This window comes from Ammospiza nelsoni, chromosome 4 (genome assembly GCF_027579445.1).
Source record: "Ammospiza nelsoni isolate bAmmNel1 chromosome 4, bAmmNel1.pri, whole genome shotgun sequence".
Taxonomy (NCBI): Eukaryota; Metazoa; Chordata; class Aves; order Passeriformes; family Passerellidae; genus Ammospiza; species Ammospiza nelsoni.
In genome coordinates, this window is record NC_080636.1 from 64,793,780 (window position 1) to 64,818,723 (window position 24,944).

General features: G+C 34.8%; 1 protein-coding gene across 2 annotated transcripts in view; it reads right to left on the reverse strand.

Moving 5' to 3' along the window:
• Positions 1-362: 362 nt before the first annotated feature.
• Positions 363-24,944, reverse strand: part of SEC24B (SEC24 homolog B, COPII coat complex component) — a 46,372-nt gene continuing 21,790 nt past the window's right edge. For both annotated transcript variants that reach the window (XM_059470211.1, XM_059470210.1), the window contains 20 exons: positions 24,776-24,856; positions 22,896-23,077; positions 21,152-21,336; positions 19,917-20,019; positions 18,840-18,966; positions 18,111-18,220; positions 17,065-17,177; positions 15,654-15,772; positions 15,190-15,245; positions 14,672-14,878; positions 14,189-14,312; positions 13,403-13,561; positions 12,799-12,972; positions 12,038-12,148; positions 10,670-10,845; positions 8,928-9,065; positions 6,679-6,783; positions 5,524-5,616; positions 3,743-3,846; positions 363-2,581 (listed from right to left, as the gene is read on the reverse strand). In XM_059470211.1, coding sequence (XP_059326194.1) covers positions 2,467-2,581; positions 3,743-3,846; positions 5,524-5,616; positions 6,679-6,783; positions 8,928-9,065; positions 10,670-10,845; positions 12,038-12,148; positions 12,799-12,972; positions 13,403-13,561; positions 14,189-14,312; positions 14,672-14,878; positions 15,190-15,245; positions 15,654-15,772; positions 17,065-17,177; positions 18,111-18,220; positions 18,840-18,966; positions 19,917-20,019; positions 21,152-21,336; positions 22,896-23,077; positions 24,776-24,856 — 2,582 coding nt within the window. In that variant the 3' untranslated portion in view covers positions 363-2,466. The remainder of the gene's footprint in view (positions 2,582-3,742; positions 3,847-5,523; positions 5,617-6,678; positions 6,784-8,927; positions 9,066-10,669; positions 10,846-12,037; positions 12,149-12,798; positions 12,973-13,402; positions 13,562-14,188; positions 14,313-14,671; positions 14,879-15,189; positions 15,246-15,653; positions 15,773-17,064; positions 17,178-18,110; positions 18,221-18,839; positions 18,967-19,916; positions 20,020-21,151; positions 21,337-22,895; positions 23,078-24,775; positions 24,857-24,944) is intronic.

A 24,944-nucleotide genomic window follows, 5' to 3' on the forward strand; every position in this document is an offset into this window, starting at 1 on the left:
AGCCCAGAACTGGACACAGCACTGCAGATGTGCCTCACCAGGGCTGGGCAGAGGGGCAGGATCACATCCCTCAACCAGCTGGCAACGCTCTTCCCAATGCACCCCAGGATGCCATTGGCCTTCTTGGCCACAAGGACACCCCCAGGCTCATGGAAGGCTTGTTGTCCACCAGGACACTCAGGTCCTTCTCAGAGATACTCTTGCCATGCCTACAAATACTCTATTGATCAAAAGACTAAAATCAGTACCCTAAATCCTGAGATGTTTCAAATTCAAGATATTTCCATGAGACTATCTTGTTAAAATTTAAACGAAAAATCAGAATGGAGATGTGCTCTATCATTAATAAAAAAATAACTATATTCTCTGTGCTGTGTAATAATTTTACTGAACAAATAGCTCTAAAAATGTGTTTTTTTTTCATAATTTTTATATACAAAAACTATACTAGAAGAATAAAGCTTTAAGAAATTATTTTACAGAATATGTTGCAATTAATCATGGCATAACGTGTTCCCAGATATCAACACCAAACTCACAAATTAGAAGCATCTTCATGGAGCATTTGAAATGTTAACATGCTCTTCTCATCTTCACAAATACAAATGATTTTTAAGATGCCCCACTCTTCAGCAGCACTTAGCTTTCACCCAATGCACATTACTTTACAAACAAGCACTGAAATCCTGAAGGTCTGATTTCGGGACAACATTCAGCATTGCCTCAGATGTTTATTACATGATAAATTAATTTACTCAATGGAAAGTTTCTCTTCTGTAATTCTTTGGGTAACTTAAACACATTTAGATAAGGACAACACACAATATAAGGTATCTTCTCCAAACAATGAGTTTGTGCTAACATGCAGAGTAACACTACTGGCGCAATTTAACTGTTGTAGCTTTTAAAGCATTTGCAAACCATAGCTAGTACATCTTCTCCTTGAATATTTGATTCAGGGGCTAGAGCAGTTAAAATACAATGTTAGCATTTTCAAGGCTACATTAAATTAAAATGTAATCATACTAATAATAATTTACTTTTTTGTACCTAATTATTCTATTGTAGTCACATTTCATTAAACCAAATAGATAAAGTTCAGAAAACGAAGTATGATTGATTGTGCTTTATGAATTAATTCTAATGTGTCTCTAAAAGAAAGGCTGAAGAAAACCATCCCAAATTCACCAAACTGAAAAAATCTGTCATTAATCTATCAAAAAGCCCAAACACTTGAGTTACCAAAACATTAACAAGAATAAAGTTTCTGAAATACACAAGTGTGATTACATTTTGAATTTTGTCATTTTAAAGCCTTTACTTTCACTGATGTAATGTAATTAATTTTTACATCCCTTCTTGTTTTTCCTTAGATCACAGCAGAATTCAAATCTACAAGTGTGAGTGATTTACCCACACTTACTCTAAATGGCAGACAACACAAGTTACAGAAACCTGGACCAAGACTACAGTAGTTATAAAATGCAAAACAAGGTTAAGAGATATGCCTTCTTTAGGAAAATACATTAGAAGGGGCTTAGGAACTCTGTATCAAAACTCATTTCAGGTTATGTGGTGTTTTTGAAGTAAGGTGGTAAACATGTTTTCTTCAATATTCAGTTTGGTAAGAGTTTAGCTGGAAAATTATTATAGTTGCATAAATATAAAACCACATGATAAAGCAAAATATTTTAATTAGTAAGCCAATCATAAATAAATTCATCTAAAATTAACAGAAGCAGCAGCTATATTCCTTCTACATTGATATTTTTATCATGTTTTAATAGTCAACTTCATTGTCTAGCCTGGGACGGAACAATTCATCATCATTGAGCACTCAACAATTCTGCACAATGAGCTAGGTCTTTTTTTAGTTACATTTTTTACATTTTCTTTACAAATGTAATACCTATGTACATTATATATTTAATTTCTACAGTTGATTTACTTTACTGAAACTCTACAACTTTCACAGGGAATTTGCTGAAGTCTTTAGCAAGTATGAACCATTCCTTTTAAAAAGAAATTCATATAAACAACCAACATACATCACTGCCCTTTGACATCTCTGTTAAGGATTTGGATCTGGAAGGGCTACTATAACAAATGTAAGAAAAAAGGCTTTACCTAATTGTACATTTTGTTAAGAAATATCATCCCACATAGCTACATAAATTCACCAGCTTGCAATAAACAGAGCACCATACCGCTGCACAACTGGAAACGTGTACAAACCAATTTTAAAGTTTACTAGTGAAACAGCTTCATCACTCGTAGCATTTTAGACTGAAGGAAATCTGCAAAATTCTTTTGGAAATGTATACTCCTTTAGCTGTAGAGCTTCCAAAACAGTGCTGGTCACTGTATATTGTGAAGAACAAGCATCCATTTCTGTAAGTTCCCATATGGTTCTCTTGGCCCACGCTTCTGTCTGAACTCAGACTTTTTCCTCTACCTCTTCCTTGGTCACTTACAAATCTGCTGTTGAATATTAAGTAGGAATTCATAATACGAGAAAGCTGCTTCTGTCCGATCCTCAATTAAATGCTGAAAAAAATCTGTTTTGGCAGGGTTCTCATCTCTGAAAGAAGAAGGTAAGGTACTGAGCAAAATCAAACTTTGAGCAAAAAAATCCACTGCAAATTCAGAGAGATAAGTTCTAATAAATTGCTGACTGTCATTTGGAATTCAGTCCAAAGACATTACAATTGCAAATAATCCAAAATCTAGGAAATCTTGAAGTTTGCAATACAATATCAAACAACAGCATCTTTTTAAGTATATAAAATGGTAGAAGAGCAGGTGATACAGCACTTAAGAGTATCTTGTAGAAACACAAAAAAGGGTATGTAAAAATTCTTTTGTTTTTGAAGCTAACAAATATGCTGGTGGCAATGAAAAAATGCAAAAACTACATCTCTGTTTACATGTAATCTCAATCCCCTCCCCAGACTTTCTTCCTTAGCAACAGAATAGAAAAGGTAACATGTGAAAGACCTAGTATCCAAAATTATTGCCCCATAAAAATTTGCTGGGACACAGTCCTTTGTTTCAGTGTAGTGCAGTATGCAGCAAAGCTCTCCTACTTATTATGGTCTATCAGAAATTCCTGCAACTCTAGCAGCAGCCACATGCCAACAGCTCAAAACCTTCAGTCCTATATTTCAGTATAATTTCTCTGAGCAAGTCATCACACTCTCTAAAAAGTGATCTCCTGCCCAGCTCAGTAAAACAAGTACTCTACAAGTGAAATGTAATCTCAAGTATAAACATTTCATAGAATTTAAACCTCCTTAAGCAAGTCATAGTTTGAAAAGGCTTCAGAACTTGGCCCATCTATCAGCTGATGTCCTGTAGATCTCAGTAACAAATACATACAATTATTAAACCATCTACATATTACTAACTTTACTTGAATTTTTTTTATACACATATAATGAAATTATAAAAGCTATACTAGAAACTAACCTGGTTAACACCATTGAGCATAAGGACATCCACTGAGGTTTAGTATATTCCTAATAAATATATGCGACCAATAAAACTATGAGCAACTGAATTTGCACTAGATTCAAAGAAAACCTTTGTCACTAGACAGTTTTATAAACAGCATCTTATCAGTTGGGAAGGTGATGTTATTCAGTTTCTTCCAAGGCAGATACACTCACTTTTCATCAGTCTTAATTAGGAATTGTAAATACAAGTTGCTAGTAACAACTTAGTGCATAACAGAAATACTTACTTTATTACTTGAAGAACTGGACTTAAAGGTCTACTATCTCTAAGCCAAGATATAAAAGATCGTGTCCTTTCTGAAGAAGGTGCATCCACCTCAGGAAGCTGTGTCTGGTTGAAGGTAATTGAAAGAAACCATCACCTTTTATTATTGAAACTATTAAAAAAAACAGATCCTGAAAGCTGTAACATAACTCAAGCCACAGTCTCAGTTAAGAAGTTCCTAACCCTGATTTTACATACACAGCTGTTTTGCTTCAGCTTAAAGGACAACACTTCATAGTATCTGTGGTGCACTGCTACCTAGGAAGGAGTACATCTTCAACTTTTAAACATCTTTAACTTATGAAAACATAGTTTACTGTGTTTTAAGTGCAAAAGATTTTAGATAGCAAAGTCATCTTTTCAAAATGCTGCTTTTGCAGTCTTCTTGCCTGTATCTTCTTCTGCCAATCAAGTTTCTACACATTGCACTTTGCATCACTGAAGGAACAAGAAGTAAAATCTGAATTTTATGTAAATATCAATGGAAAGATGCTACTGGACTACTTGGCTAGGGAATGAGCTGAAAAATAGACTTAAAAGGGTTGAGGAATTCACTGAGCTAAATGTATCACCTCTTTAGCCAATATGATACTTAAAGACAATTAACATGACACAAAGGAATTTATTTCAGTTAAAGTAGTTCCACTGCTACCTTTGTAAAATGAGGGCATAACTTAAAAGCAAAGATAACTTTATGTAAGTTTTTGTCTCATTTTCATTATAACAGATACTATATAACCATTAAGAAAATTATCCTTCCTTTATCTAAGTTCCTCCTGGAAACTCTATTAACTAATACCATCAGCTAGTCATAGGGGACAGTTCTAGATTGCTAATACATGCAAAATACAAAACTCTGAACAAGCAGCCCAGTATTATAGTAGTCTTATAACTTACCACTCTTCACCTGTTCTTGTCGCTTTCCTTCTTGATACTATGCAACTGTAAGCAGAACATATCTACCTATGTGTTCCTATGCTATCATTTTTTGGTACTGTTTGGATATAACCATTTGATTCTGAACCTTCCTAGACTGTCTTGAAAGGGTCCATCCTTATTTGCCAATTGTTGATGTTACGGAATCACTACTTACTGAAGAGGAGACTTCTCTAATTGCTACTCTCTTTCACACACTAGACTACAGGTACAGGTAGTCATAAAAACCCCTCCACCAAAACATACATCCAAGAATCTCTGATGTTTTAACAGCTGAAAGTTTCTCTTTTTAACATTGAGTCAAGGCTTGGAATCTGAGTAAAACTTAACTCTTACCATTACTTACAGGTCTGTTGTGTCATCCCACAGATGTGGTATCTTACACCAGGTTCAGAGAACACAAGGCTATGTTATCAATGAAAACTATGTTATCAATGAACTAACTCTAATCTTAATAATTAACACATTTGAATAGGTAATTTTTGTATTCATCCTGTGAAATTGCTTCCTATTCTTGTGAATGTATATGTACTTCCATTAAAATATTAAAAGCAGTTATGTTACAGAGCAACTGTTTGACATTTCATGAATGATGAAATTTACATGTTTACATTCTTTCCCTGAAAACATCTGACAACTTCTAACTGGCTCCTCTGAAGCTGACAAGAGGTTAGAAGGTACCTAATTAGGAATAACTCCAACCTAATTCATAGTGATATAATTAAAAACTAAAAATGCAGAAATAAACAGATTAAATGCACATTCCAAGTGTAAGCAGTTTAGAGCTCAGCTCATTAAAATGCCTACCATTTTCTGTGGCACTGATGCATAATTCGGGTATCCAAGGACATCTTTTATGAAGTTGTTATCACAGTTTTTTCCAATCCAAAGGTAAAAAATCTGTAAGATGTCAGAATCAGTTTTAGAAAAGGCCCTGCATATATTTTAGAGAAATAGGCAAGTGATGGTACAATAGGAATACTCCCAGAATAGTAACTTCCATGCAAATTAGGCACTTGAGTGTTCCAGTTATAATTCATACATACATGTCTATATTCATAAGTAAGTGTGTAAATAATCAGTACCTTCGAAAAACTTAAGAGTAAGGTCATTAAATATAAAAAAATATGTATAAGTAGAACTCAAATACTAAAAAAATGAGGTTGCAGGACACATTTATAATGGAACAATTAATGCAGTAATTTCCCATGTTACCTCCTTAAATGAAACCCCTCAAATTATCTGAAGCCACACCATTCTGTTGGTTACTGCACACTGGCTTCCCAATCTAAACAGGTTGTAGCAAAGCACCAATTATCAAAGCTTATTGTAGTAATTATTTCAGAGGTCTGGAGACAAAAGCTGGTTTTACATTGACACTCAGCCCTGAAGTGATTCAAGGTTAAAAGAACCTTCTAGAACTGCCACTGGGTAGCATAATGCTTTATCCAATTGAATGTTTTAGTGCAATTTCTCGAAATGCCTTAAACTGTATCTACAGATTTTGTTTAGTCTCCAATTCCCTCTCTCTTGCAACTCTTACATAACACAGGCCACAAATCATAAACCCACTCTTTGTGCATATCTGAGAACATTCTTGCATCAAATGTTTTGCTAAATCCTCTAGTATGTGCAATTTAATAGCCATTAAAAGAAATTCTGGAAAATAAAAATACATTAATTCCATAAAAAAACGTCTTTGTGTGAACTCTTGATATATTTTGACCAGTACTGCATGAAAAAAATCAACCTTTATAGCCTCAAAGATAAATGTAGGCTCAGATCAAAATATGAAAGCTTTTCACTGGAACACAGATTACTGTCAGGTTACCTGGAATGCTGATTCACAACACTGTTATTGCTGAAAGCACACTGGTTTCAATAACACAGCAGGCACTGCTTTTTGGTCTTTTTCTCCTTAGGAAATTTTTTAAAAAAGGAATGTGTAAATTTTTAACTTACTGAACCACAATCCATAAGAAAAGCTCCTTCTCTTGTCAACTTCTCCGCAGACAACTTCTGAAGGGGTGGCTGAGGAACAACTCTGTCATTTACATGTATTGTACTCTGCAACAAAAACCCAACACTCAAATAACACTAGAATTTTACCCTTAAAGGTAAAACAAAGCAGGAAAAACACTGATAATCTCTAGCAAAATTCTGAGGATTCTCATATAACAAAATACTATGTTAAGCCTAAAATGATTATGTACATCAAACAGTTCTATAATGTTACTTATTTTAAGGGCTACTTTAATACCTAAAACATAATAATGCAAGTTAATTTAAGATACTTATGTAACATTTTTGATGCTACAGATGTCAGAATTTCAAAATAATTACTACTGGTGATTTAAGTTTTCTACAAACAACCTCTGGGTTTTTTCCACTGCATTCACTTTCACTAGAAATGTTGCAAGAGCAGAAAACCATCAAATCCTACTCCCTGTAAGGGTTCTATATATTATTGCATTCCATTATCAGGAAGTCCCCTGATTTAAGATCCTGCATGAAGTGATCCTTGGGTTTGTCCACAGAGCCCTATGACTGATCTGATTAAAGAATCTGGTTTTTTGCATTAACTATTAAAAAATACCCTGCCTTTCTCCCCCGCAATAAAACAAACAAAAACAATAATAAAAATCCCCATGTACACAACCCCCTGGTCCAGTATTTTCATATTAAAGTTGCCTCCTCCTCCAATACAAAAACAGGCCAGACATCTCAAGAAACTCTGAAGCATTCTGAAAATAATATGGAGAAAAATACTCTACTGACCAAGCATATGCCCATGTAGCATAAGATTATTTTAAAAAATCACTACTTAAAAAATTTCATACCATAATGCCATAAATTAACAGCTTTTGGGGATTTAGACATAGTTATGAAAATCAAGCTACTGAATTCCACCTGGGGAAGTTCCAGGCTTTACTCAATACTCTCAAGAATCAAAGAAAACTCTCAAAAACATTTTAAAGGAATTCTGTAATATTTCAAAAATATTTTAAAATTTAAATTTATTTTTTTCAATTTTACAGAATTTTTTTAAAGAAACTACATTTAAGAACAGCCTTTGTCACAAATACTTTAAACTGAAGCAGTACTAAATGGCAGATTAGCATTCTGTTATGATTTAATATCCAGTTTGCCAATTAATTTCAGTAGTTAAAATAAGCCCTAGTTTTGTATTATTGTACTCCAAATAACCAGTCTGAAAGCCTTTGATAATTAAACAGGATCTCCTAAAGACACTGCAGATTCTTTACAGCACAAGCACAGAGCGTTACAATTTAAGTGCCACAAAAATAACTTCACAAAGCCAGCTGAAGTTGGCATCTCAAAGACTGGTAGGGGTGGAGTATAAAAAGAGCGACTCTACTGAAGAACACTGAGTTTAGACTCACCTATTTAAGTTTATGAAATACCTTAAAAGAAACTTTAAGACTACAAATAGCTCAGAGGTTGTGCTGAAACAGAATAATACAATACCACTGCCAGTGAAACTATTCAGTTTACCCTATAACCTTGTATCACTTAGAAGCAAACTACTACATATACTTTTCCAAAACTAGGGACAAAAACTAATAAAATCGTACTTATAAAACCCCTTATTTTTGCCATTATAACTAACTTTGTCCTTAAATAAAACCCCATCTTGCTTTTTACTATTAAAAAATGCATCCTTTTCCTAGGCTACATCCGTAGAAGAGGAAATAATAAAACCTGGTTTTGTACGTGAAGTACTTTCTCAGTCTGATCACAACCGTCTAGAAGTAAAACTCTGTTTTATCCACTTCAGTCTGAAAAACCACTGGAAGGTTGTTATTGCAAGCAACTATATCTGATTTTTGTAATAAAACCTTGAATCATCCATCAGATCAGATCTACTACACCCATTTACCTCAGACAGTTCTAAATAATAAAAACACACTGTCTCCCATACATACAATATCTTTACTTTCTTTGTATGACAAAAAATTATGGCATTACCGTGGTCATTGAAACAAGATGAAGTAAAACCACAGTTCTGCTCATACCACATTACCGTACATGCAACTCAAAATTTGAAAATAATGTTTCTCTTGATTTTCATAACTTAGGGGAAATGCTCCATTTGTATTACAATAACAACATAAAATTACTGCAGCACAGCACCAAATTTAATGGGCCATTAAAAGTAGGAAATGCTATTACTAGGCTTCATACATTACCTCATCAGTCAGCTTGTCTATTCTGTACAAGTTGGGATGAATCATCTTCATCAAATGAACAAGGGGCTGGCTCTTCATCTGGCACATTGCATAGACACGATCATCCAAGCGGGTACTTGTGCCTGTTCTGAAGGCTTTCTGCAAGAGCACATTACCACTCAAACAAATTCTGTACTTTATGTCACATGTAAGAGTGCAGTTCAGACTTTTCAAAGTGTCAAGCAAAGGTGGCAGAGCTTTTGTAAAGAAATGTATCTTATGGGTAGAATCTTAATCATAGAGTTTGAGCAAGATTTTTAAAACATAATCTAGCCCTTTCTTATTGATGAAGGAGAATAAATTTCTCCCTCACTTTGTCTAAAATTTGCATGAAACTGGACCAGCATTTCTCCTTTTTATTCTTGACAAGTGACACTGGCCTTTGAAACTCACAAGTGCAAGCTAGCACAGGAAAGATACAAGGTAAGCAGAGTTCAGGCAAGGTACATACATGCAGAAGATTAACTCTGACTTTATATTAGTAAGAATTCAATGTTAAGGAAAAGTTTTGGAATGGAAACATACTTTCATGTTTTATAGGAGAAACTAGACTCCCATGGGGTAAAATTTATTTTTTAACTATCTCCTACTGAATTTTTCAGATCTCCTTTAGAACCAACTGGTACAAAATTGCTGTGAGAAGCAACACAATGAATTAAACATCATATGCTAACTCAATGGAGAACATTCTTATAATCAAAGTTCATATTCGCTTCTACAACAAAGCTAAGGACATCACTCCTTCTTGGCTGCCACAAGCATTTTTATTTTGGTTTCTCTATATTCCATATTTTGTTATTGCTAATAAAGATAATAAAAAATCCAAACCTAAACAACTTTTCCCAGCCACTCTTATTTCTGTCTTTTACACAGATCTCAATAATAAACAGTCTGTGTTTTCCCCCACCATTAACTGCATTTGTCATGCAAGTATAAAAAAATCATAATCAGTATATTAGAGACTGAAGTAATCACTAAGCCGAAGAAAATAAATTACTATGCTTAGATCTCTTACAAAACTTATATAAAGGTTTATTCATCATAACAGAACCAAGAACTGTCAGACATAAAAAAATTTAAGCAGTGAGATTTATTCATAACAAAACCCTGCAGGAAGCTGTCTCTTTTTAAGTATGATGTTCAGTAATCTAAACAAAGATATCATTAAAAAAAAAAAAAAAAAAAAAAAAAAAAAGTAGTAACTACTTCTATGTTAACTTTCAACAATATCACTTGAGTTTCTATAATAACATTTACTGTATTTCCATGGAAACTCATTTTTCTTCTTGGAAATTTAAAGGACAAAAAATATGTATTGGAAAATTCTTGTTTCTGACTTCATAAAATAAAAATGAAGCAGTACTAATAAGCAGTTTCCAACAACCTTTATGGTCTACACTAATGAGCTGCCAAAATCTGAGAAATGCTGATTGTAAACTATTTCTTTATTTTAACTGTAAAGCAATATAAGACAGAACATAAGAAATTCAAAATCAAGTAAACTAATAAAAGCTTCAGACATTAACAATTTAAAATAAGCTACTATGGTAATCTTTTGCAATAAAGTTTAGTTGGCATAAAGATGGTAATCCAATTTCCATAATTTTAGAGAAGTGCAGACATTGCTTGACCTAGAACTGAAGAATTCCTCAAATGGAACAGTGAACTTAACATCAAACACTAATTCACTAGATCATACATACCTGTTTGAGAAGAGCTAAAATATAGAGTGGGAAAAGCTTGAGGGAGTTTGGTGCTATCAGCATGGACTGCTGCAGATTTGAGGCAGTTGACATGTACGCTGCCAAGGAGTCCACCACGGCATTGACTAAGGCATCTCTTGCATCTGCAAGGCTGGATGAGACTGAGCGATCCACAGCTGGGGTAGAAGGAGGGAGGAAGTTACCACACATAGCCTCACTCATTCCCTTGAACTTTGAAAACTTGAGCTGTGCTTCTGGGTTATGTTTTAAGACTAAAAAATTCCCCAAAGCACATCTGCGGTCCTATTTTTTTTTAGGAGTAAATTACATGACTGTCCATACAGAAACTCAGTTTCATAATGCTCAAATATAATGTGTAGCTAATTTTGGCTCCCTGGTTTGTAGTCCTGGAGAATTAAAAGAAAATTTTAAAGCAATCATACATAGTGAAGTCCAAATATAAATTTAAACCTTCTACAAACAACTTAGTTATTGTTGAAATGCTGTTGCCCAACCACCAAGATAAGATCTGCAGCAATTAATTTTGATTTTTTTCCCCCCTCACATAAGAAATTTCTTCCATTACTTCAGTGACATAATAGTGATTACTATAAATGCTGCTTCATTTTTCTCTGCTGAGCAAGGGCTGCAAATCCTTTGGTGGGAGGAAGCCACCTGCTGGACTGAATGTGCATTTACGAGATCACAGAATGGTTTGGCTTGGAAGGGACCTTAAAGATCATCTAGTTCCAATCCCAGAAGACACAGAATTACAATTTACTTCTTCTAACTGATTTCAATATTAATATACAAAATAGAACATGTTAAAATGCTGCACAGAGTCATACACATTTAACAGGAGAGATCAGTCTATAACTTATGACCCACAATTAAGGGATAAGTAAGAATCCTCAGCCCTGCAACAACAGAAGGATATAAAACCAATACCTCAAATACACTGCTGTCAGAAATTCTCTTTTAGTCTCCAGCAACTCACTAAACTGAATCCCTGTTTCTTAAGTAATCCTAGAATGCCTAAGTTTGAGTGAACAACAATGATAATGATTCAAAATTGAGAGTTTTGATCCAAGTATGTTATGATTCTTTGTCCTTTACTAACCTCCAGAGAACAAAGTAAGAAGGCTCTTTTTAAAAGACTAAAGTCAACTAATATTCAGAACAAGGAGTATTTGAGTTCACAATTTCAGTATGAATTTGTTTTTGTCATCTTTTGCACACACATGTTTCAGCGTGTTGCACTCCAACTCTTTTTAACAATATCCAGGCTTCATTCACTACTTCATTTAAATGGCTGGCAAAATTAGAAACTTGCCAAAAAACATGTGAATCTTCCTGGCCTGTACTCACCCATGTTTGCTAAGAGGCACACAACTGCCTGTACATCTGCTCCTGCATACACATCAGACAGGGAACTCACTACGGGCAAGCAAAGCGTGTGCACTCGAATTCGACGCTCACCTAAGAGAAATCAGTGGAAATCATTTTGCATTCTCTCCTGGTAGAAGTAAACAAATTCAGTCATTAGAGCATCTCCTCCCATTTAAGATGTACTCATTCCAGAAAACATACCAGTCAAGAAATTGCTGCAATACAATACTGTCTCCCTGTTTCAACTTGTCAAAATTCTACTCTAAAGCAGCACAAATTGATAATACAAACTACATCGACATCTACAGTGTCTTTGATCCTACCAATGAAGTACACTGACATCCATCCCAAAATTTTGTGGCATCTTCTACCATAGAAATTAGCTGCTATTCTTTATGCTCACCCAGTGAAGTAATTGCAGCTTGATCCAATCCATCACAGATCTGTATGTTTGGACAAAGTGCCTGCCAAACATGTTACTGCTTGTAACAATGGTCAGACTTTTAAGTAAAAAAGTCTTGCTGAATCAGCACTATGTCAAATGCAGATGAAATTTTCACTTTAAAACAGTGTTTATAAGGATTTTCATTATGTGATTAACTGCCAAGTAGGCTTACTAGCTCTGACAAGATTTCTTTAGTGTATAGAACACAACAAAAGACTGTGGAACTAACTTTACAAGCATTACACCATAAAAAGAAACAAAAACTCCAGTGACCAATTAATTTGAATTTATTTACCTTTACTGGAAGTATACAAAAGAGCTGTTTGAAAACAAACCAAAGATGTGTCAGTCAGACTTTCCTCTATAGACATTTGTACTGCAAATCCAGCATCAGGATTGACATTGGCAAGGGACAGTAAATCAGTAGATCGTACAAAAAAATTCCCATGGAAAGTGTGTATTGAAAGACCTAGAATCAGATTAAATATTCAGAGTGAGGTTAAAACAGCATGGAAAACTCTCACCAATAAGTAAAACGCCAGCCCTCAAGCTAAGGTTGAAGAAAAGAGTAAAAATTCTATCATGTATAACCAATTACATGAATCATTAGACATTTCAGCATGATCCTGTAGAGCTCATGTTCAATTCTGAACACTCCAAAGTGAATGATGCCCTTACACTACACATATCAACTTATTGAGAGATGGTACTATCAACTAAAAAAAAACAAAAAAACAACCAAACACCAAAAGCTAACTTAACATAAAGAAGGTAACTCTTACTCTTCAAAGAAAGAAAAATAACACTGAATTTAATGTTGCTAAAGACTAAGCACATTCAGAATGATTGCTAACACATTTACACCAACGGTTCCATAGGAATCAGTATTTAAGACACACCTTTTGTACATCTTATGCGCATAACTGCTTCAAATCCAATCTTTCTTGTAAGGTATCTTTTCAGGTCCTTTTGCAGCTTTTCAGCCTGAGCAGGATTATGGCTACGATGGAAAGATGGATAGTAATAGATGCATCCAGCAGAATATTTGGACATGCAAGCTGTGAAGGAAGGAAAGATGCAGTTAAGAAGTAAAACTGTAACATGAAATCAGGACATAAAAATTGAGTCCAGACTTCCACAAGTAACATAAACCTTCATCTTCTCAGTATCACCCACATCAGAAAGACAGTGAGAACTGTCCCAGACCCAGGCAAGTGAGGATAGAAATGAATCACCCCAACACATAATGACCTCATTATACACCAAGCTCAATAAGCATCCTACATTTCGCAGCTAAGATTGAAGTGTTTGCAGAAATAGCTAATGGTGTAGAGGTAAAATTAAGTGTCTGTACAGAGACAAATACTGGATAATTATCAAAGGATGAAACTCTGTTCTACTCCTATAATTAAACTTCATTTAATCCTTGCCACCTTTCTGTTTCCTGTTCTTGAGCAGGAGAATACTTCTCATTTAAAACTTTAAAACCTTAGAATAAACTGTCTGATACCACCAATGTAATATTTCTGTTCTATACTTCCATCAACTTCAAGGTCAATTCCTTTGCAACATGAGCTGCAATTACAGAAGTGCTAAAATATTTACATGACTTTAGAATTCCAGAGGTAGCCCGTGCTTCTAAAGAGAGACAACAGTGTAGAAAAAGGGAATCATGTACTCCTTACCAAGAGAAGCTAGATCAGAATATTGTGAACTTAAGAGAAATAAATCCACAGCAGTCTGCTGGCCAGAGCAGTCCAGTGCCAACTTCTTATAAAAATCTGTTGCTGGACCAAGATGCTGGACCACCTTTAGTAAATAAATAATACAGGGAGGAGTTATGACAACAATCATGCTTTTTAGACTTCATGGACTGAAAGACATACTATTCAGCAGCATCTGAGTAACTGAGTCACAAATATTTGCAGCTTCTTTTGCTTGCCAAGAAAAATTATGGACCAAAATCCAAAGAGAGCTCATGCACTTCAAAACAATGCCACACATACATGTATAAAGTAGGGATCTTAAATGCATAAACATCAACATAATTAAAATTTAGTTAATTGCTATAAATTAAGATGAAGCAATTGATCTGCAGAACTACGCAAGTCAGAAAGAGATGGCCAGTCCCTAGTCTTTTGAAATGAATAGTAAGGGAAGTTTTTTACCTTCGTGCTTGACCTTTGATTGGGATCCTCTCTGGAATGCAGTAGCCCTGCTCCCAAACTTGGTAACTGAGTTTGAAACACAGAGATCCGACCACCCGTTGGAGACATCAGCTTAAATGCAGCCTGAAGAGCAGGGCCCAGTGCACTGTGTGTCTCTCTTGTATTGGTGAACATGTTTGGTAACGCATTCAAGAGATCTTTTATCAGCTGCAGAACAGATTGAAAGGTGTTTTAGGAGATTCTGCAAGCTTGAGATTTTCTGTTGTTTCCAAACAGCCGTACTGCCACAACTAAGTAGCAGAATCGGTACCAACTATTTCAGTTCTATTTTAACACACCAAGGAAAACAATATTGTAATTTTAAAAGCTATGATGTATCAATGAAACATCTCCATAATGAAAAATTAGCATTGGAACTACATATTATAAAGATTAAGTTTGAATTCAACGTTTAACAGGAACCTCTGTTTTGAATATTTAACACCTTAAATTTAATGATGTATTTTGAGCAATTATACCTCTTTGCTTTCATGGAGATTTACAAGTAAACTATCTGGTGTAGGTAAGAAAATATCTGTGGAGAGAACAGAAAAAAAAAATTATTACAGAAAAAATAACACTAAAATAGAACAAAACATTTCCTTGCCCAGTGCTACAAACACCATGAAACAGTCTACTTCTCTAATGTGTGTTACAGCTAAATATTCCTTGCAGGTAAGTAAATTATACACAGATGAAAGTGTGTTAGAGTAATACAGTCCATACAAAGCTTGTCTGATTCAAAGCAAAATTAACTTTTGAATTTCACATTTTAAACATCACATACTCTGTAGTTGGTGCAAGACTATTTTTTCAAAAAAATAGTCTCATTCAATAAAATTGACCTAATACCAAATAGTTGAGAGATTCTAACCTTTGTTCTGGGGAAAAGAAAAAAATAATAGGTTCTCAAAAATTCAGCTTCCATTGTCTTTTTACTTACCATCAATATCTGAGACAATCAGCATCTGAGGCTGTGATAAACCTTCTTGTAAGTTGTAAAACTGAACAGTGCTGTCAAATGTTATGAATCCTATTCTTGTTCTTGAATCTCCAGGCAGCCTGAAGCATTAAAATATAAACTATTAAGCCCTAAATCTCTCTCTCAAGACATACAGATACTCAGGGCTCCTGCTGATGTTAGAAGAAATGCAGCTCGTGTAAAGAAGTGAAGGGAGAACATAAGAAGGGAGATCTAAAACACAAATACAATCAATACTTTCTCAACATTTTCTGAAAAGCTGGGGTAATGATACAGTTTACAAGACCAAATGTTACAGATAAGCACTCACTAATACATTGATGCTTTGTTCCACAAGAGAGCTTAATAAACTCATTTAAACATTAGACTGACACATGAAAGAAGGCGCCCTTCTCAGCTCCTTAATAGAAAACACTGCATTCTGTCCTTTCCTGATTCAGAACCCCCATTTACTAATGTAGTTACAGAGTACTTACAGCTCTAAACCAAAATTCAATGTCTCTACAAAGCAACATACTTATTTCTTTTGTGGACCATATTTCAGTGTATAGCATAAGACAAAATTAAAGACTACAGGGGATTTCTCAAGTAAAATATAAAAAACATCATGAAGTGCTGAAAACCATGACAGTGACCAAGAGCAATAGAGGCAAATATTGTTGTTACCATCTGAGCTTATAAATGAGGTGGATGCATTGATTCTCCTGTGGACTTAGCATGGGATTTTATGAATTTTCCTAAAATAATTAAGCATGTTTCTGAGATTCTATTGAATAATTGTTGGCTTCTTCATGAGAAAACCAAGTTCACCAAGAAACACTTGTAGAAAGGACTTTTCAAGGCAAGGCCTCCACAGGATTAGTTGTCAAAAGGCATGAGCACAGTGAAGCTCATTAACCCTCACTCAAAATGCACCAGGAACGTTCCCATACATGCTGTCCCCGTGCAAAAATAAAACCACAGAAATTGGCACAGGGTAACTGATCTAAAAAAATCAAACTGACAACACAATTCACCCAGGCAGTCTTGCTCTCATGGTTACAATGTTCCAGTTTGCAGCACCTCAGACCTCTCAGCACAAAAACCAGATAATTTAACTGCTGTAATTTATTATTTTTGTTGGTCTTGGCAAGGGGGAAGAATGAAATTTTAAAATCTTTGTACAAGCAACATGTTTTTAGAAGTTACAGCTAAATACTCCTTACAGATAAATAATTAAATTATATGCAGATACACACGAAGGGAAAGAATTCCAGGCAATGGAACTCCAGCCCTTTAGGGACAGAATGTTTGAAATTTCCTTCAAAATTTTCAGTTACAATTTTTCATAACAACATGTTAGCTGATTTGATAAGGTTATTTATACTCTTACTTGTCTAGGTTTTCCAGCAATGACTGGCAGAGTATTGTCAAATATCCAGCCTCCACTGCATTATGAGACACATCTAAAACAAATAAATATACCGCAGGCTGAGGAGGACGAAGCTACAAAGCAAAAAAAAATAAAACCACTCAAAAATCATTTTCAAAAAAGTGTTAAAAGTGCTTAGTCATTAGAAAGGGAAGTAGGAAAAGGAAATACTTAGAAAAATGCAAGGTACACATTATGCAATAAGGGTAATTTCCTAAGCAATATGCAGATAGACTTAACCACAATCCCCAATGGTTAATAACTGTCCTTTGTAATAAACATAAAATGTTATACTTCAGGGGGAAAAAGGGTATTTCAATCCCTCCTTCCAACTGTCATTTCAAACATCAAAGATACCAGCTTCCATCTTTTAAATTCCATTGTTCTTTCAGTACATGGACAATGTGATCCATTAAACAGGGTTAAAGCATTCTACCTACATCCTTCCCCCAATTATGTATCAAGCTGTTTATTCACTGTAAAATGTCTGCCACAATGTTTCAATTCAAAGACAAGAGAACAATTTATTTTTGCTGCTGCTAAAAATGTCATTATGAAGTAGGCATTTTCCCAGGCTGACAAGACCACCATCCCAGCACTTGTAAGCTGACTCCTAATAAGAATCATTTCTCACAATTACTAACTGGAAATCTGAAGCTGAATTAATTTGCTTATTATTCTATTACTGGTCTTTCAAAACATCCTCAAAATGAGGGAGAAAGGCAGAAATCACACTGCATTGGATTCAAATCTGACTGTGCCACATTAAACTACACTGAATGACAACACACATTCAATAACTTTTAACTCAAAAGCTTCTGACTGTTTACATCGGCCAAAACTCAAAATAAGAATTTAACTATTCCTTGGGATTAAGAGAAGCTTCCAGTGGTGTGTATTAATTGTAAATTAATACAAACCACTGGATCAATATGAAGCATTAATTTCAAGCACTATCATATTAATATGCAACTGCTGTTGAAGTTACTATGAAAACTTTTTCTTACCATATAGTCTGAAGAAGCAATGAATTCCACTGTAGAATTTTGCACCTCTGGCCGCTTGTGAGGTTCTCCATAAGACCGTGTCAGAGGATTATACATAAATTCTTCAGGAACTATTAAAAAAAAATCACCCCCAAATACAGATTATATTTTTGTCAGAAAATAAAAATCATTGCAGCTAAATGCAAAGTAATGTGCGCACACTTCAATTATTGCAATAGCAAACAATTTACATTAAGGATACATAAAAAAGGAACATTTCAAACATCTCAAGCATATCTTTAACATCAAAGTTCAGTAATTAGAAAGAAATTTTATGTATTTTAAACAACAACAGATCCCCAACTATAAAACAGCAATGCAAGCAGAGCATTTCACAACAAAGCAGCAATCTGTACTGTTTCTCATAACCTCTGGCCTGGATTGTAGCTGTCATCATGTTTCCATCTGCATATTGCAACAGCAGTCAGTGGGATTAGCTGATTTCATTAGACAAGGAATCAGCACATTATGAATACATTTTCTTCATGTCCACAAAAGATTGCAAAACAATCTTTTGCTTCAAGAAAAAGCAGAACACATCTGCCTTAAGATCCTTTTCAAAATCTCTGGATCATAATGACATTGTCACTGTAGTTTATGTTTTAATCGGAAATGTTCCATGGACTGATACAATGCAAATACTTGAAAGAGATTCTATAAATGCAAGCATCTCCTCCTGCAGTCACTTACCATCATTAACTCTATAGCACAGGTTGCATTTCCACCGCCTCTGATCAATGAAAGAAACAAAAGGGTTGATATAAGTCCTGCAGGATCTGCATCTCACTATTGTGCTTGATGTTATTACTGGCAATTGCTAAAAAGGAAACAAAGAAAAGCTGTCACAAAGGTATGCAATATACTTTATGGAAATCACCTCTGTGCAGTACAGTTCATAAAAGCTTTGTGAAACTTCATTTTCTATCATCTTTCCTTTTAGCTGTTTAGTTCAATTTCATAGAGTAATTATGATGTCTACTAAAAATAATCTCCTACTAAAACAAAAAAAATTTAACACTTAATTACTGTCTTAATATAGCCTCAAAATCAAAGATGTAGTAAGATCTTAAATGAAACTACTTTAAATTACACCTACTATGGCAAAAGGAATTATGAAAGGACAACTTTTGAGTGGCTCTATAAGAAATATGATGGACAGCAAATCTTACACAAAGAACATACAACTAATAAAAATAAGTTGTACCAGACAGTTATTCACATTTTTACATAAATGCTAATAAATTACATTGAGAGGAGTTGCTTAACATGAATGAATGAATGAAGCTTATATATATATAGCTTCAATCTTATATTTTGTTTATGTTCTATTGATAGCAAGTATCAGGCCAGTCACACATTCAAGCTGAGCACCACTCCTGAGGAGAGCTCTGAGAACACCTTTTCAAGATGTACCTGACAGTTGTGAGCCCAACACACAGAGTGGCCACTCTTCGGAGAACCACAGGCAAGCAAAGACTTCCAACAACAACAAAAACATAAACTTGAAGGGCTTCTCCCTTATGCATTCCAATGAAGTAGCAATTTCAAGGCTTTTTTTGCTCTCCTCCTCTCTAAGTCACAGATAATTTTTTTTTTTACTTCTCTTAAAGTACTGTTAAAGTACTTTTTGTACTTCTGTTAGGACTTAGAGTTCATTATATTTAATTGTTTGAATGAAAATAGAACAAATGCATATATAAAACAGATCCAGACTCCAGGCTGACTTTACTGAAATACACACACACAAAAAAAAATAAGGTACTTTACCGTCAGGTCCCTGAAGGGATGCAGCAACAAACCCAAAGGAAGTTTAGCTTTGTTTAACAAAGCCTGTGTCTGTGGAATATTTGTCAGTGTACATCGAAATGAGCTGAAAGGAAAGAGAAACATAATGTTAAAAATGAAATTTCAAAAGATATTGAAAACATTGTGTTAACACCTGATTTTAAAGAACTTAAAAATTTAAGAAATCCCATGTTTTACAAAGACGATTTAATTTAAAAAATGCAGAAAGATTTTTAAAAAGGCTTTGTAAAGAAACAAACAAAAAAATATTCCCCTGCTCCACAGTTTAGTAGTTCAGCAATGCAAGTATACCAAAACCAACTTGCAATTAAGAGACAGAACTGTTTTAGATACAACAATCAATCAAAACAATGTCTTTTTCTGTTCATTATAATAATTTTTCCAGTGAAGAAGAGAGTATTTACCTAGTACTCAGAACGTCATATTTATATAAGAAAACAGTTGAAAAGAATCCCAAATACTGAGAGTCAAAATCTTTTGTTCTGTGTAACATGAAGGGACACTACAGAAGCCCAATGCACAAATAGTGCTATGAAAAGTGTTCCACATGTAAGAATCATTTCCAGGCCTTCAGTTTTCTGATTTCTGTTTTCTGGTGGGACCAGAAATACAGGAATAAGGATGCTGAGTCACTTTGAGGCAATGAAGAAGAGTTATTTTGGAATTACAAATAAAATCTTTGGGGAAAAGCACTTTCCACTGTACTTAGCTGCACTTGACTTGGGATAGTTGATAGAACTACTTAATTAGAGGTAAAAAGGATACCTGATTGCAGAATTATCATAGTAAAATATACTCATAAATTATTAAATGTATTCAGGCATAATCATAATACTTTTGTAGAAAAAAATCCTATGCAACATTGCAAAATATTCTATGAAACATATTGTGTAATATTAAGGTATTTATTAAAATACTTTTTTTAAATGGATAAAAAGGTGAAGATATAGAAAAATTATTAAAATACTAAGAAACTAGCTACACTCACTGCATATAATCTGATGGTAGGACAGTTACAATATCTGTGTAATGATTCAGAGGATAAACTTATTTTCAGTTAAAAGGGGTTTTTATTTATTTTTCATCACTAAGATTCAAAGTTAGAGTCAGCTGAGACCCTTTTTGGAATTTTAAATAATTATTGCCCACTAAAAAATATAAACACTGTCCTAGACACAGTAAACTAGTAAACTTACTCTGGACTGCAGTTTAATTTCCTAAGATCAGAATTCAGGTTAGGCACGGGTGCTGGAACCGAAGACACCGGTAAAATATTTCTATCGTGTGTAAGGTTTACTGGTCTCAAGCTTTCTGGCTGCTGAGAATGCTGTAGACTTAATCCTCCTAAGGAAGAGGACAGCTGGTTCACACCTGGATATTGCTGCAAAGTTAAGAGCATGACAAACAGGTAAACACACAATCATATTTAAATAACAATCTTCAATCTTCTTGTCGTGCCCTCCCGTCCAGACACGTATTTTAAAAAGATACAGCAGCAATTAGTAACAAACCCAAACAAACAAAAGTAGTGTTGTACTGCAGAAATTTAAAAATGCTACAACAAATGTGATGCAACAAATGTGACCTTCCAAATGTGTATCATAGGACAAAATTCAAATTCATTACGCAAATCAACACTGGAAGTCACACATAATCTTTCCATCTCTTCAGGCATAAGAAAACAAGTTACTAAAAAGCCTGACACAATTTCTCTCCCACTCTTCTCTGCAATTTAAATTTTGTTACAATCAACTTTTCCACGTTACAGACACTGACTTTAAATATTTGAGAATTAAAACAAAACACCATAGAAGAGGAGAAAAGGTTAGGTTGGAAGGCACCTTTAAGGTCTAGTAGTCTAACCGCTTGCTCAAGCAAGGTTAACTTAAAAGTTAGTTTAGGTTGCTCATATAGATTCATCCAGCTAAGTTTTCAAAATATCTAAGGATTGACAATTTCACAGCACAATCTGTTCTAGTGCTTCCCCACTCCCATCCTGAAATATTTTCTCCTCATATGTCCAACTTGAATTCACTTGAAGCAACTGCTGTTTTTTACTGTGTGCTACTGAAAGAGCCTAACTTCATCTCACATTACAGTAAAGATAAAGCCAACCCTTTCAATTAAAAAAAATTAAATGAAACATTTCTTCCAAGTCACATTTTACATTATGCCTGTGACAGTGAGATCCTCACTGGATGTTATATGCAGTAAGGAATTCTGATCACGTACCACAGCAGTTTCACTGTCTTTGCCAGCTGGCCCTTACTTCAGAGAGCAGGATTTGTGTATCAGGATGTTTCTTTTTCTAGACCCCTTCACACATACATTTCTCTGCAATTCTTCAGCATTTGTGTCTTGCCTCAGTACCTGGCTCTTTTTCTGCCACTGTTCTCAGGGGATTCATGTGTACAACAGGAATCAGATGATTGTACACAATTTCTTGGGTGTTTGGAGTTGTCTTCATGAGGAAAACAGAGCAGATGCAGGCAGGCTACTCCACTACACACAGCCAGCACAAGCTCTACAGAGCTCTTTTATCTGGACCCTATGCCATGCCTTCCTCATAAGGTCATTTAATGCTTGAGATCACAGCCTATAGCAATGTCCTGATATATGCTGATCAAGTATTTCCTTATGCTTCCTCATTGTTTCCTATAAATAAACTTCAGCTCTTTCAAACATCAAATCTTAACTGTGGAATTTGCTAAGAACTGGTGAAGCAAACTTGTTAAGCCTAACTACTTGGAGGCACACTTAAAACTTTCCATCAAAAGCCTTCCAATAAGTTAGAACCAGAGCTATGACATCAATATTATACCTAATGTTTATTGTCTCAGAAATTATAAAAATATGAAAATAAAGGGGAAATATATCACACAGAAAAGGGTTTTCCCAGGAATTTACTTCATGAAGTAATTTTAAAATAAAAATACAAGCCTGTGCATAGTGCTGAAAACCAGAATGGTGTCCTGGATTACTGGGCTGCACAGGAGTAGGTGGTGTTGCATTTTGGTAGCCTGGCTGCAGTGCTGGATATCCATAACCAAAGGGCTTAGAAGCTTTTGATGTTTGCAGGACTGATGGAGAGGGAACTGGGCTGCTAGTCACAGAACGTGTCTCTGGAAAGACAAAAGAAATGAAATAGGTATTGAATATGCTTATTATTTCTTTCTTAATTTAACTTTAAACTCCTAAAAGCTTCAAAACAACATTGGCATTTGTAAGTTTTTTCATTATCCATCAAGTTATTTTTCTGCACTAAAAAAAGGAATTAAAAAGAAAGATTACTTCAAGAATTTTGACAAAGTGTGTATGGAAGATGACAGGGACCTGTGTTACTACAAACAAAATGTTACTTTACAAAAAGAGGCAACGTGAAAAAAACATCTTTTGAATGGAATAAAAATAGAACCACATTTTACTCCAATATATACATTTGATATAAAACACAAACAAGACCATTCATGCTTAGTCTCCCCTCCACTTCTGAAAACTGTCATAGCATGACTAGAATAATTTTATGAAAAGCTGTGCCTAAAGTTAGAGAAAAGTTCCACTGGCTCAGCCTTATGTTTGGACAGTATTCATAAATGGTAGAGGAGAAATAAAGCATGGTCTCTTCTGAAGTTTTTAACCTGATGCAAGTTTCTCTTGTACGTGCCTGCAGCACAGCTTAGTTCTGCTATTTTTCAGGGTCAAACTGAAAGTAATCCACAGTGAACTTAACAGCTATAAAGAGATCAAAGTACTCTTTCGAAATGTCTACAGATATGAGTTAAGTTTCAGAAGAATTTAAGCTTGGTGAACTGGGAACAGTGCAAGCAAAGGAACAAAGCACTCAAGAAACCAACTGCCAAGAAACTGTTTGTCATGAACACTCCACAAGGAAAATATCCCAATAAAACAATAAAAAAACACTGCAACAGATTTAAGAAACCTGATGTTGACTGTTTATCTTTTAAAAAAAAGGAACAAGTTATTTTTAGGATATGGTTTCAGCAGAACCAAAATGGTTAGTTATTAGGCCAGAGGGTACAGAATCTGTAGTCCTGCTAGACTCTACGTGGATAACAATATCAGCTTTCTAACTGAGAGAGATCTCACTTTAATCAGGAACCCATCAAACCATGGCAAACTACTGTGACACTCCCAGGGGCCAGAACAAGGCAAAGGAGCCAGGAGGGGGTAGGCCCTCCAATTTAATCCAATTATACATTTAAAATAGTGGCTAAAAAATAGCATCTTTCCCTCTTGCTCTCAATATGGCAGCTCTACAGATTTCAAGACCAAGGTAGTTCAGCCAGTAGGTTCATTTAGAACCAACCTGACAGTCCTGATAATTTTAGAGCTAAGAGTAACCAAAACAGCAGCCATTTTCTTTAAACGAAGAAAAGTAAAAGACAATACCCTGATGCAAGCATCCCTGCAAGCTGGTATTGTTGGTCTCCCAAAACTTATGAAATGTGTCAGCAACTATTTTCAGCTCCTAATGTCAACAACACTATCAGGCATACAGTATAATCTAGAAAAAAGATGCTGCTTTCACACTTAGCAGATTTTCAGCACTACCCTCAATACTACAATGGAAAGTATGACTTATGATTCAGGGAAGTTATATTAAAATGTTTATATGAACTTCAGTGTTAAAACTGTGAGAAATTATTTTAAAAGACATCTATGTTTCCTCTGATGATTTCCCCTGTTCCTTTCATAGGCACTGCCCTTCATCTACTTGTTAATTAACAATAAACAAGACCAGAAACAACAAAAAATGACATATATGTACTGGAATAAATAATTCAAAAGAAACTGCTTACCTGGATAGCCACCTCCTTCCAGAGCATCATAATTGTTCAGAACAGGAGAGGCACTGCTTGTAGTAGAGGAACTATCAAGTGCTGGGGGAGGAAAATAGTTTAACTTTAGGGATATCAGAAATAGCAAAATTTTGATAAATAGAAGACTGAGATTTTTTTTTCTAAAACC